At 38.0% G+C, this 14,995-nt stretch overlaps 1 protein-coding gene across 1 annotated transcript; it reads right to left on the bottom strand.

Annotated features, from left to right (window-relative positions):
* Window positions 1–11,070: 11,070 nt before the first annotated feature.
* Window positions 11,071–13,739, bottom strand: LOC105224891 (protein ERGIC-53). Its single transcript, XM_011203127.4, has 5 exons — window positions 13,500–13,739; window positions 12,439–13,163; window positions 11,806–12,296; window positions 11,624–11,740; window positions 11,071–11,554 (listed from the first exon to the last, which is right to left on the bottom strand). The coding sequence occupies exons 1-5, from the start codon at window positions 13,717–13,719 to the stop codon at window positions 11,518–11,520; spliced, it is 1,590 nt and encodes a 529-aa protein (XP_011201429.1). The 5' UTR covers window positions 13,720–13,739; the 3' UTR covers window positions 11,071–11,517.
* Between the last annotated feature and the right edge of the window lie 1,256 nt (window positions 13,740–14,995).

The raw sequence follows: 14,995 nt of genomic DNA, 5'->3' as shown, positions 1-14,995 counted from the left end.
ACATTCATTCCACCTTCGCAAGATCAACGAACCACCCCTTTTTCTCTCATAAAAACTCTCACAAATTTAAATTCAGTGGCAACGCCTCACGTAACACTCAACGTATTCGTCCCTTGGCGGTCATGTCGTAAAGTTTGTAAACACGACTAATGCGCTACATGGGTGTTGATAAATAAAGTTTACTTATTGAATCGCTGCTACACGCTTGATTGCGCACTTAGCGGATGCGTTGGCAACAACAGCAGCAACAATAAAAATTGTCATTTGAAGTCAATAGAAGGAATTACACAAGCGACTCACTATCTACACTTCGATGGGGTGAGACCTAACATAACTGTCAACTGACAAGATATCCACGAGCAAACTTGGATTCGTCATGCTAGTGAAATAAACCAGAAACTACTTGTGCATCGATTTTAGTTCTGGTTTCGTTTCACAGAGCATTTCACCAAGTTGAGCTAGGCGGAGCAGAGCAGGGCGGGGCGGGGCGCTTTATCGTGTTTCAGCGCTTGTGAAATGTGACTAATGTAGTTAAGTTGCTTAACGCTAATGGCTGGCGAAATTAGCTATGTAGCTATAGTTGGCAGAAATTGTAGCAGGATACAAGCAAGTGTGGCTTTTATTGGAATTAAGTGTATCGTTATAAATGTAACTGTATTCGTGTCTTCTGCTACTTGATCCCCTTTAGCCACTGTGGTAGTATTCTTTGGCTCATATTAATTCCAAACTGTCATATTGAACATGATTCATGGCGGACACAGTTCAATGGTGAATGTTTCACAATCTTTGCAATTCACTTAGTCGAAAAGCAAACTATTCAATGCATATTACATATGTACATGTAAATATGTTTGTTTGTGTGTATGTTGTGCAAACATACATCCCCTTGCACCGTTAGGCCGTCTGTTGTGATTTTTTGCAAATCTCAGTAACACAAACGGATTTATGGAATTCAATTTTGCTAATGGATAAGGCCTATAATGTCAAATATCCTTTCAGTGACAAAGGCAAATATTAAAATTATTTTAATACAAATTCTTCCATATACCATAAGTATACAGATGCATATGTATATTTTCGGTAATATTTGTTGTACTATATTTTGTTTCATATAAAAAGTAGGCGGAACTTGAAATGTCGGACGCATTTGCGTATTATACATATAAAGGGTGATCCAAGTAGAGGTACTTTTTTCAATAGCCTTTTTTTGATAGATCACGCGTGAGCCGTGTTAAGCTGTCATGCCATTTCTGTTCAGTACTGCTTGGCATTTCATCATGGAAAGGCTTACACCTGAACAACGTTTACAAATCGCGCTCGCTCAACTTATGGTCAACAAAATCGGCCTACGGAATGTGCTATTCGCAACACCATTAGCCATATTGAGACCCAGCATTCATTTTTGGATAATATTTGACCGAATAGTTTACGTCCAGTACGCAGTGAAGAAAATATAGCAGCGGTAGCTGAGAGTGTACACGCAGATCGTGGATAGTCGATTCGGCGCCGTTCGCAGCAACTCGGTACTGACGTATGGAACGGCGTGACGCATTTTACGTCGAAATCTCAAATTGAAAGCTTATAGCTTGTGTTAGAACTGAAGCCCAAGCGACATCGCTTCGCTCTATGTTCCAAGATGATCTGTCGTTTTCGTATTTTGTTCAGCGATGAAGTCCATTTCTGCCTCAATGGATATGTAAATAAGCAAAATTGCCGCATTTTGGGCGAAGAGCAACCTGAGGAGATACAAGAACTGCCATTTCATCCAGAATCATCGGTTCATATTTCTTCAAAAATAATGCCGGTGAGAACGTAACCACCGTAACGTAACGTACAACCATTTTCGCGCCCAGATAACTGACTATTTGATGCCTGAAATTGCAGCTCGTGATCTTAGCGACATTTGGTTCCAACAAGACAGTATCACTTCCCACAAATCGCATCAATCAATGATTTATTGAGAGAACACTTCGATGAACAGATTGTTTAACGTTTTCTGCCAGTTGATTGACCACCAATATCGTGTGATATCACACCGTTAGATTTTTCCTGTAGGGATGCCGGTCGAAATACTCCAACGATTCATTGGAAATTGGACTCAAGGGATGAACTATCTGAGACGTAGCCGCTGACAACATTTGAAAAAGATAACCTTCAAAAAATAAATACTAAAGAAAGTTGTTTCGAATGATAAAAGAAACATTCCCCATTAAATTGAAAGTTTCTGTGTTTCCCCCCTAAATGTCCCTCAATTCCCTTCTTTGAATCCGCCACTGATATACATATAAATTGCATGGGAATTGCTTTACGTCCTAGGTGTTAAAATCTTTGTGGCAAACTTAAGAGACTCTCTTTAGTATATGAAAATAGAAATCGTCGAGTGCAACCTTTATATTAGCACTGTTCAGATTGCCCCAGAGCTTAAGGCTGCACAAGAAATATTTGGAACCATTTAAATAAAGCGCCAGCTCCATGGATACAAAAAGACGGTCGATGTATGGGTACCGTTAAATGAAAAAACCTCTTAGGCAGAATATCCTTGAGCGAATAGCTGCTGAGTCGCAAAATAAGCATCCTACTTCTGAAGCAAATGATTACTGATGTTAATAAGTGGACCACTTATGAGAACGAGAACGAGAATGATCATGATCGAATCGCTGCGAGCCGGCGCAAGCGATAGTCAAGCCAGAATTGACAGTCAGGAAGGTGTTGCTAAGCATTTGGTGGGATTGGCAGGGAATTATCTACTTAAACGTCAAAAATTTGACAGTGGATCCGCATTAAACTTTGGGATCTTGGTTGGGAAGCTTTTCTGCATATAAAAACATTTGATATACTTGCAAATCACGAGGTTGAGATGAAAACAAACGTATTTTGAAGGCGTTGAAGTTTCGAAACAGTCTCGAAGTGTTGGGAGGATCGTATTGTAAATGGAAATTATTTCGAAGAATAGATCCACATATTCATTAAAAAAAAACGTTCTTAGATTATTGAGCCAAATAAAATCTGTATATATTCCATAAATATGGATTACTATTCCGCAGTAAGATATCTTATAGATGATAGATACACTGCTTGTAACGTTCCGAAATCGAGAACAAAGAGTTGAGGAACATTTTCGATCCATTTATTCAGACACGAAAAAAATGGCGGCAGAACTGAAAGTTGACGAAGAAAAACCAAGAATCTGCGGCCGACAAACAAAACGCGAAAATTTCTGCGTGAGAACTTGCGAAGAATACTACAGGGTCTCAGTGTACATTCCTCTGTTGGATACAATCGGCGAAGATTTGAAGACGCGCTTTTCTAGAGAAGTATTGGATGGATTTCAACTTAGTTTTCCGCTTCTAGAAAAAGTATGTGCTTTGAAAACCAGAGAAATAAAAATTTATTGACAGCTTGATAGATAGATTCATGGATTATAATAACGTCGTGCGACGTTTGAAGCTCAAAGGTGAACTTGATCACTGGCAGTGCCATTGGAGGCAAAAGCAAAAGTCAAAATACAACAAGTTTCGACTAGTGGACAGGAAACGTTGAAGAACTACGATGTCGACCTAAACCCCATAATTCATAGTTTTCTTCGCTCTGGCAAATGCAAGCTCTGAACACTCTTTTTCGACACTTCGACATATGAAAACATAGCTGAGGACGAACATGATTCAAGGTAGATTGATCGGCCTGGCGTTGCTACACACACATCATGACATCGAAATCACTTCTCGAAAGATTCTCAAAACTTGGTCCACATCGTTTTGGTTTGTGAAATTTTTCTATTCAACACACTACAGTATTATGCATTGCAATAAGGTACGAGTATGACATCCGCACGTATACGATGTATAATGTTTTTTTTTTTTCAATTTAACAAGATTTGATAACATTAGAAGGTCGATTTGAAATTTTTTCAACATGATATTAAACTATATACGAACTACTATATTTAATATAATAATCTTCATGTTTCAAGTAAAATGTTGCAAAGTATGCCACTTACTAAATTTAGTCGAAATCGATCTGTTCGGTCCCGTGATATGAGATTTCACCAAAAAGTGGGCGGTGCATGCCCATCGTTCAATTTTCACACCGACTCCCATAAAGCCCTCTCATACCATCTCGAAGGTAAAATTTATTGTCTCTGACGTATTTCGTTATTGATTTATCGCACTTTTATTGGTTCTGAACAGTACCGTTATAAGCGAACTGACCGGGTTATCTTTCGATTTAATCCATTTTCACACTATTGGTAGGAGTTCTTATAATATTTAAGCTGAACGAATTTGGTTATTGTAGTTTTATAGGTTTAGGAGGTTGCAAGAGTATAAAAATATTTAAGAATAATCTGGTAATTGATCTGAGCGCATACATTTTAGAAAGTTGTAACTAAAAAAAATTTTGAAATATTATAATTAGAGATAAATTTCACAACAGTTGTGTCTCTTAAATCATTTAAGGGTTGAGTGGTCACTGGGGTCATTACGTAAGTGAGACTTCATTTCGGGTACACCTATGAATCACTGCGTAACTATCTCAGCTAAAAGTTGCTCAGGAGAATTTAGAAATTTACAATCAATTATTTTTTTTTGTAAAATATGAAAGTAAGGTATGTTGAAGGCGTTTAATTTTGGGAATAAAGTCAAGAAATGTAGATAAAGTTCAACTTACTTCAGTATAAATATATATTTACATTAGATTTTAGCAGGTAAATTGCAAACTTACCCTTATTTTAACTACTGCTAAATCCATAAATTTTTATAAACCACAATTAAATTGAAAAACTACAAAACATTCTTAAAATACTAGCACGTATTACAAATCGCAGCTGAAATAAAGGAAAACCACTCACTTATCACAAGAATCACCCCAATTTGTTGGCCATTTTGTGCTATGTAAACAAAAGCTGTGCTGATTGGCTGACAGCTTTTACCTCCCCAATGAATGCATGCAAAAGCGGCCATGACACACATACATATGCAGAAATAAACTGTTAGACATGCTTTTAAGCTATTTGCCTTGCGCTGAGCTTACCCAGCTGCGATTGGTCGTATCTATTTACATTCTATTTTTATATATAGAATTATGCTTATATTTATGTTGTGTATATGTTTGTGTGCATATTTCGCGCTATTTACTACATATTTAGATAAATATATTATATTATAGTATATAGTAAATTAATATATATGTGTCCAAATGCTAAAAATATAAATATATAACAAATGTCCATATAGTATATGTACATACATACAAATGTGCATACCAGTTAAATACTGGGTATCAACTTGATATAAATATGTACTAAATTATGTAATATATACAGAAATAGATATTTGTACGTATTTGTGTTAAATTATACGTTACTATATAAAGCAAAATCGTCAGCCCATGCTTTTTGTTATTATTTCTTTGAAACAGTAGCTTTTTCGGGGTCCAAATTGTCCCCTCATAAATTTTGCCAACCCAGCAGTTTTGACTTTTTTTATGCGAAAACTTTTCCGACAAGTCGACGCCATTTTTGCCGCATTGCTGATTTCTTTTGTGAAATCGTAATTGTGTGGGAAAACTTTTCACTGTCGGGTGTGGGAAATCGAATTCTGCGTTTGGCAATGTCATCAGAAATCAAATTGCCAGTAATACTGGCACACACACATTTACTTATCTCTACATAGTAAAATTGTAATAAATTAGACATTTTTATGGATAAATATTATATTAAGTATAAGAACTTATTACACTAGATCATACATATGTACATCATGTACATATCTTCAAAGGGAATAAATTTTATAAAAACTGGCATTTGAAAAAAATGCCTGCAATAAGTAATAGCAGTTTGAAGACCGGTTCAATTATACTCGTATGCAATAAACCTACATTCTCAGCTCTTAAAAAAATTTCAAGAGTTGTAATTCTTATTAGAGAAGTATTTACCTAGCATAATTACTATCTGATGGATGTGGGCTTTTTGATTGCTCAAAAGTTTTAATCGGCCTTGTGGAGTGTGATTCCAAATATACGAATTGATTCGCACTGAAAAAATACAATAAATCTTTATTATCACCTTCAAAATAAGATCCTGAAAATAAGCTTCTTATTCTTCTTTATTGGCATAGACACCGCTTACGCGATTGTAGCCGATTTTACAACAGCACACCATTCGTTCTTCCTTTTCGCTGTTTACCGCCAATTATAGATTCCAAGTGTAGCCAAGTCCTTCTCCACCTGGTCTTTCCAACGGAGTGAAGGCCTTCCTTTTCCTCTGCTTTTCACGGTGGGAACTGTGTCGAATACTTTTAGAACTGTTTCATCCATTCGGGCGACATGACCTTGCCTGCACAGCCGCTGCCTCTTGATGCGCTGTCCTATGTCAATGTGGTCGTATACCTCATACGCCTCATCGTTCCATCGAATGCGATATTAGCCCTTGCCAATGCACAAATCTTCCGCAGAACTTTTCTCTCGAAAATTCATAACGCCGACACATCTGATGTTGTCAGCGTCCATGCCTCTGCACCATATAGCAGGCCGGGTATAATACTTATAGAGTTTGGTCTCTGTTCGTCGCAAGAGGACTTTACTTTAAATTGCCTACTCAGTCTGAGGTAGCACCTGTTGGCAAGAGTTATTCTGCGTTATATTTCATGGCTGATATTTTTGTTGGTGTTCATGCTGGTTCCAAAATAGACGAAATTATCTACGAATTCGAAGTTATGACTGTTAACGTGGGAGCCACGCCGCAGTGTGACGATTGTTTGGTGATGACTGGAGATATTTCATCTTGTCCTCGTTCACAACCAGACCCTTATGCTTCGCTTCCTTATCCAGTATGGAGAAAACTGAACTAACGGCGCGATTGTTGAACAGCTTTGGATGTTATTGTTTTTAGGTGACTTTAATATTAGAATGTCAAAAAAGACTTGCGGTATTTTTCATTGAATTTTCAATTGTTCATAAAATTGGTTACAATAATGGGATTCAAGTCAAATATGCGCCGTTTTGTTCAATGACGCGTTCCCAACGAGATGCCAACCATAATGCCCCTCTTATAGAAGCTCGCTTCCCTATTGGCAAAAAACTCGGAGAGCCAATTTTCACAGGGCTCTCTTGTGGCCAACTTCAGACTACCAAGCGCGTTCGCCATGGACAGAAACAGGTGGTAATCACTTGGTGTGAGATCCGGACTATACGGTGGATGCAAAAGAACCTCCCATCTGAGCTCCCGGAGCTTCTGGCGCGTCACTAAAGATGTGTGTGGCCTGGCGTTGTCCTGATGGAAGACAATTCGGCCTCTGTCGATCAAAGATAGCCTCTTCTGCATGAGTGCTGCCTTCAAGCGGTCCAGTTGTTGGCAGTACAGGTCCGAATAGAGCGTTTGGCCATATGGGAATAGCTCATAGTGAATTATTCCCTGCCAATCCCACCAAACACACAGAAGAACCTTTCTGGCCGTCAATCCAGGCTTGGCCACCGTCTGGGCCGCTTCACCGCTTTTCGACCACGACCGTTTGCGCCTTACGTTATCGTAAGTGACCCACTTTTCATCGCCAGTCACCATACGCTTCAAAAACGGGTCGATTTTGTTGCGATTCAGAAGCGATTCGCATGCGTCGATACGGTCAAAGATGTTTTTTTTGCGTCAATTCGTGTGGCACCCATACATCGAGCTTCTTAGTGACTCCAAGCTTCTTCAAATGGTTTATAACGGTTTGATGACTCATGCCCAGCTCTTGACCGATGCTACGGCTGCTACTATGCCGGTCTCTTTCGACCAATTCAGCGATTTTATCGCAATTTTCGACGACAGGCCTTCCGGAGCGTGGCGCATCTTCGACCACCTCTACACCAGAACGAAAGCGTTGAAACCATCGTTGTGCGGTGGAAATGGAAACTGTATCGGGTCCATAAACTGCACAAATTTTATTGGCGGCTTGAGATGCATTTTTGCCTTTATCGTAGTAGTACTGTAAAATATGCCGTATTTTCTCTCTATTTTGCTCCATGTTTGCGACGCTATAACTCACGAACGACTTAAAAGAAACGACAATCAATCAAACACGTGTTAGCGCGTGAAATGAGCTTTCCAAAAAGGTATAGCATGACCCGATGCGACGAATAACCTGTCGACTTAAGTCAATTCTCGCATTAATCCAATCATTTCGACCAAAAAGTCACTCCAGAGGTATCATAACTGTTATATAAATTTAAACATAATAGGAGAGTATCTGAAGATCTGCGACCGTTTTTGTGATGAGAGTATGCTGGTGGTAATTATCGAATCGCTATAAAACCTGAAATCTTGGCGACCATTTTTAAATCGAATTTCATTGATATGCTAAGTCCACATGGTTGTAGTTGGAGACACTCTGCTAAGGTAGAAATATCTTCTTCACTTTCGACAAACTGAGCATGGCTAGGAAACAACATGCCTGCCAAAATGCTGAAAGCATTCACTGCTAGAATCACATGATCTGGTGAAAATATTGTAGCCGATTAACCGTGTTACCATACAAGAAGTCATCACTAATATCAAATATGAGCGGACTAGACTGTCAGTCATACTTTCAAGTAAAAACTCCAAAGGTAAAAGATTAAACTAGGATATCTGCGGCTAAGATTTCTCACTCGCTAGTGATAGCTAAAATCAGCTCAAATACTGACAATTGCACGCTAAAGGCGGTGGGAATTAATGACATTTGGGATAATTAGGTATCCTTCCGATTTTATCCAATATTTAAAGCAATATATCCAGCTATGAAATCTACAGTGAAACTATTATCAACCTCACGAATGCGGCCAGACCCATTATATTATAGAAGAACTTCATAATATTATACTTCGAGTAGATATATAGATAATAAATGAGGTTTGCACCGAGACCAAAGGTCTATTAGGCCCTACCCTAAGTCACAACGACTCATACAGCCCCAGCACATTGATGAATTTCCCTATTCTGCTAGGTGCTATTGAGTTGAAGTGATCTCTATTTAGAAATATGCATCCAAGGATCTTAATCCTGCGTCTATAGACTGCTGTACAGTCTATCAGCATGTGCTCGGGAGGTTACGGCTCCATGTCGCAGAACCGCAGTTTGCACAAAAGGTTAGGCTCATGTTAAATACATGCTTCTTGGCCTTATATTACAATGGCCAGTGTAGAATGCGACAAGTAGCCGAAATTGGTTTCTTGGGAGAGTGATTATATTATATTTATATACGTAAATCTGCTGAGGTTGTAGCTACCCAATACTTCGCGTAACATTTCATAGTATATATTCCTTTAACCAACAGAGCTGCCAACAAATCCGAAAATTTTTTTTCGGCGACACTTAGGGTAAAGACAAAGAAACGAGTTATGCATGATACCTCTCAAAAGACATAGATATTTAATCTTCAAACAATGTACGGACAAATACTAAGATCACAGACAAAGAAACGACTAATACCGTCATAAGTGCCCTTTTGGTGCATGTTGTCCTACCGATAATGCCAATAATTAGAAATTATTGGAGTAGTATAAAGAAAATAACACCGCAAGTACGCTTCCCTAATAATTGACCAAGAGACCAAGTTATTTAGACCAGGTTTGTGTCGTCAAACTAATCAATAGGAGATAAGAAACTTGCTGTTTCGACGGAGTCGGAACATAAGGCAAACGGTTGAGTTTAACCTGATACTGTGTCCAGAACGGATGACTCTGAATTCGCAAGGCCACCTTGACCAGTTCCGTTCACACGACAGTCTGATCTTTATAACTAATCTATATAACTAGAGCACTACTTGAGATGCGTCCACGATTGCTGGTACTTTCTTTGCTCCTCAACTTGTCGCCAAGCCTCCTCCACTCTATCTTTCTAATGTTGAGCAGATTTCTGTTGTAATTGTAGCGGCAGCAAATGTCCCTGAAGTTTGGAGGAATGTTGCCGAGTTGACAGTCCCCGGTTGGATAAAAATCCGGGTATGTTCTTGTTACGCTGACCCGATTGTTGTGGGAACATGAGCACATTGAAAACGTTCAAACTTTTAACCGGTGTTCTTGAAGCATCAGAAAACATTCCACACATAATTTTTAATGGAATACTAAAGTCAAAGTGTCTTTATAGATAAAAGTCGGTGTCCGATAGTCGTCGAAATGCTAAATATCCACAATACCGCTAATAGCCAAAAGCAAAACTCGGAGACCCTATAAAATGTATATCTAAATGATTAGCTTAACGAGTTGAATCGATTTGTCTGTCTGCCTGTTTGTATGTATATACGCGAACTATTCCCACAATTTTTGAGATATCGAACTGAAATTTTGCACACGTTCTTTTTTTCCAAAGAAGCTTCTCATTTGTCGGAACCGCCGAAATCGGAGCACTATAGCATATGGCTGCCATTCAAACTGAAAGATCGAAATCCAGTCCTTGTTTGAAAAACTTTTTAATTCGACAAGACAGCTTCGTGTTCTTATAAGAAATCGTTTGTTTTTGTTAGGGGTATTATTAGCTTCGGTGCAACGAAGGTTAACGTTTTTCCGAAGGTCATTGATAATATCTTCTAGTAGATATTTGTTTTTGTTTCACCCACAGAGAAATCCAGTATCTACATATATAAAAAAAAAAATAAATTTGTCAGACTAAAGAAAATAATACTGCATAAAACTGTCAAACAAACTTTTATCATTTTTTTTATAGATTTTATTATAAAATTTCATTGAAAAACGCAATTTAAATCAAAATTCAATGTACATAATCAACTTAACATACATCAGTGGGAAAGTCTGTTTGACTTTCAATATCCCATCAGACTGGAATGATCATATCTGTAAATCCACATTTACGACATCAAAATAAATTAAGTAAGTTACTGCACAAATCTGGCAAAACACAGAAGTTGCTTGTGCTGACACAACTTGAAAGGAAATTTTGGAAAAGGCCGATAGTGAGAGGAAAGGTTTGAAAATATAAGGGAGAGAAAGATAGAAATCACGTTGAATTGATAATTATTAAAAATGTTAGCCTTCTAACGTTCACATAGAATCATGTACTTAATTATACGTTAACGGACAAAGAGAACATAACACAAAATATTAAACTGCAATGAGAGCGCAACAAAGAAATGCAATGTTGTATTTTTCTTTAAATAACTGTTAAATACACAACACATTGATACGACACATTCGATACAAACTCATTCCAGTTTGAACATTTTCAATGTTAATGATATTTTTCACAATTCATTTACTATTTGTTTTAAATTTTTATCTACTCCTTTTTAGACATATATTTTAATTTTACACTTTTTTCGTTTTGTTTTGTTCTCTTGGTATACAAATTGTTCATGAAAATATTCAGAAAATGTTGCTAACATTCTTCAGCTGCTTTAACTTACGCAGAATGTAAAGCAACATTTCACTTAAGTTAAAACGAATTGATTGGGACATGTGTAATAAAAACGATTTGCATGCAGAAAATATACAAATTCCACATAAATCATTGTAATTTTCTATAGTGATTCGGTTGTTCATGAATTTGGTTTAATAGAACTTCTTCGCTTGAGCTTCACTGCGACTCCTAAATGAAATAATTATAGTGATTAATTATTTATATAAATAATATGTAAACAAATTAAATTGCACTCACTTGAAAAATTGATATAAAAACACAAGTATCAGTTGCACAACAGTCACGGCTAGGAACAAAGTTACGCCTACACAGTTACCTGTTGGACAACCCGTTTGCGCCTGAGGCGAGCCAAGTCTATAATGAAAAAAAAAATAAACAATAACAAACTGTTTTATATTTATGTAAAATATGACACTCACTTCTGTCCAACATGCGCCATGCCCTGTTTCACCTGGTTCATGCCGTCTCGCATCTCAGCGATGACCGATTGTATATCGTAGCCGGCTGCTTGCACTTGTGCTGTGGGTGCACGTTGTTGATTTTGTACGATTGTGTCGGTGCGTATTTGAATTTCGCCGATTAGCGTACGTATCTCACGCGCTGTCGCCAATAAAGCATTTTGATTTGCAACCATGAGATCAACTTCAGGTCGTGTGATTGTACCGCTAATTGTGCCTGTGGCAACAGGTGGCACACCAGCACCTGGCGCAGCACCTACTTGTTGTACTGGCGCACCAGCACTTCTCGATACCAGCGATAGTGTGTTTTCTTGGCGTCCTATTACCTCGTCTACTTTGCGTGAAAGATCGCGCAATTGCTCGAATATCTGACTTTGTCCTTGGAATATTTGACGCAATTCACGTTGATTTTCCGATTCGAAGAATTCTTCCCACTCATCATCGTCTTTAACCTAAAATGAAAATATTTAAAAAATTTAAATTTGTTTACGTTCTCAAAAATTAGTTAAATTTTGTAAAAAAAAAAAAGAGAAAAATTTAAAAGTCACACGGAAAAAATTGCCAACACACAATATCAAATTATTGTTGCCGTACCTCATCAGGATGCTCCTTCTTATACTCCTGCTTTTGTTTCTCCAACTTTTCTTGATATTCCTTATATTCTTGTGTCAGCTTTTCAGAGTTCTCTGGAACTTTTACCGGGTCTGATGGCACTTGACCGGGCGGATGCAGTGACGTAGTCAAGAAATGGAAGACATCATGATCATCAGCCAAACCTCCAGTCGCCGCGGAAAGACCAAAGTAACCATTTTTGGGCAATTGCACACCGTCCGTGCGAAGACACATTTCATAATCCTCATTATTGTTCGTCATACCATTGTGGAAAAATACAGTTAATACATTGTTATAGTATTCAATGCGCGCGCGTGTTGGGAACGGTTTGTTGCGGAAGTCACGCAAACAGCCAGATAATAGCTGTGTGGTGCCATCGTTTGAATGATCAAACTGTTTCGTTCCATCGTTCACCACAGCCATAATATAAGGATTATTATGTTTATTGTCGTTATCGAAGGAATCAAAAAAGAGGCCCAAGCCATTCCACCGGTCCGAAGAACCAAATACAGCACCATTATAATCGCCTTTTTGTGTGGTATACCAGAAAGCCAGACCGTCAGCACCAATACGCCCGCGACCGGATACTCGGAAGACTATCTCCACCTCCCACCAATCGAAGTTCGTTGGCGACTTTGTCCAGATGGCACCCTTTTGTGAACGCAATGACGGCGCCACTCGTACACTCTCCGCACTCGCAATTGCATCTGTAAATTATTTTCTTAATAAATTTGTACATAGAATATTAAACAAACAGCCTCTTTTTAAGGGGTTTCAAGACCATATTTTTGGAAAATGCGCTTAGCAGTTGGAAACTTAAGTGTCCTACAAGTGGTAAGGAGCAGACGGACGGCAATATTGAGTGCCACTCTGTCATTAAACATGCTCCATTGCACTCACACTTAAGCGAATCGTTGCAAACACAGCTGAGACAGCAGAACATCTGACGTGTCGCCCCACTTGTCAAACGCGTTTGCTCCACTGCCAGCAGTGGTTTTTTTGTGCGAATCAAGCTGTCACTTCGTTTTTGTTAGTGTACTTACTGCCTCCGTACTCCCAGAAGGGCACAGTGCCGTCTTTCTGCGCTAAATATGGCGGCTTAAAGGAATATTTGTACTCGAAACGTCGATGCACACCGGCCAGGTGATTATTCACGTTAGCTTGGACATGCTGTTGTTCCCCTAGGATTAGCAGAATCACCACAATTGGGAGAAATCTGCAAGAGCGCAGTAATCCGGTAACCAACATCTTTATTTGACACATACACTATTTTCTTTTTGTTTCGATTGAAGTTGGCTGCTCATGCCAAAGTCAATTCAAGTGTTGTAAAGCGCCGCATAACGTTGGGACACTAATTGAAGACGATTGTGTTTAGATTATATGCGTTGCTCTATATGCTCTGAGCGAGTTTACTTGTTACCGTTGTATAATAAATATTTAAAATTTAATAATTTTATTGAAAATATCATTTATACGTTTTATATATGTAAACACAATTCTAAAAATCTTTTATATACCCTATCGGTGTACCTAACATATGATCAAACACAACAAATCTTTACAAAATTCCTCCAATTATACATACATATATGTATGTGTTATGTAGTTGTTGTAACGGATATCTATGTCTCTTTAGGGGGGAAGGTAATGTAGTTGTCAAGTAGAGTTTTTAACGGTCGGTCCACGAAACGAATTTTTTCGACCGGGTCGAGTCTTTCTATTTACCCATGGTAAACTTTTTAGATCAATTCGAAGCTTAGGAAAATGGGTGTTTGCTGATAATGGTGTTTCGGCAATATTATCCTGTTTGAGTAGGTAGGTGCTGTAGTGTGTCTGAAATATTTTAATTTCTTTTCCAGACGCAGACTATGAGCCTTTCAGCGATATTCTAATTTTGAATCTACTAAATATAAAACAAATAGATAAAGGAAGTGGTAAACATGCTATTGATACCCGATCATAGCACGGTTACGTGCTGACCGAGAGCTTCTGTTGTTATTGTAAGTGAACATTGGTTTTGTGACTACCTTAAATTTATCTGTAGTAGAATTTCCTCTAAGAAGAATTTCTGATCGTAAGCTTTGAAGAATACTGTTAAAGCGAACGGATATAAAATTTGCATTTATTGCGATCGAACCTGTTAAGTCCTGTAGTAGTAAAAGACCAGTCAGTAGGAAACGTTTACGGTCATTTTGATATATCACGCACAGGTCCCGACATGTACGCATTTCGCTACTTTTTGGAATAATTTAGTTCACTGAGTTTATTGCAGGGAAGTAGTCTTGGTTGTAATGCGGTTGTTCAATTCGAAACTCCTTGTACATACTTAAATTCTGTATGAAAAGAAGTTTCTTAATATATTGAAAATCAATTCATTTATTTATCTTCTGCTTGTACATTTAACATACTGTGTACTTGCCTTTCATGCAGTTGAGAATATACATATGTATGTAAGAATACTGTTTATTAGCTTAATTAGGTAACTCCTTAGGAAGTTTCGTGTGTTTTCAAGTTTTGTAGAAAACATTTATTTGTAATT

Source organism: Bactrocera dorsalis, chromosome 5 (assembly GCF_023373825.1).
Source record: "Bactrocera dorsalis isolate Fly_Bdor chromosome 5, ASM2337382v1, whole genome shotgun sequence".
Lineage (NCBI taxonomy): Eukaryota > Metazoa > Arthropoda > Insecta > Diptera > Tephritidae > Bactrocera > Bactrocera dorsalis.
This window is presented reverse-complemented; position numbering and strand designations above follow the sequence as displayed.

Excerpts from the sequence above, each read along its gene's own strand:
- LOC105224891 (XM_011203127.4), bottom strand. The coding sequence starts at position 13,719 with ATGTGTCAAATAAAGATGTTGGTTACCGGATTACTGCGCTCTTGCAGA. Across the intron at positions 12,297-12,438 it reads AGAAGGAGCATCCTGATGAG|GTTAAAGACGATGATGAGTG; the intron begins GTACGGCAACAA and ends TTTTCATTTTAG. Across the intron at positions 11,555-11,623 it reads TTTTTATATCAATTTTTCAA|GAGTCGCAGTGAAGCTCAAG; the intron begins GTGAGTGCAATT and ends TATTTCATTTAG.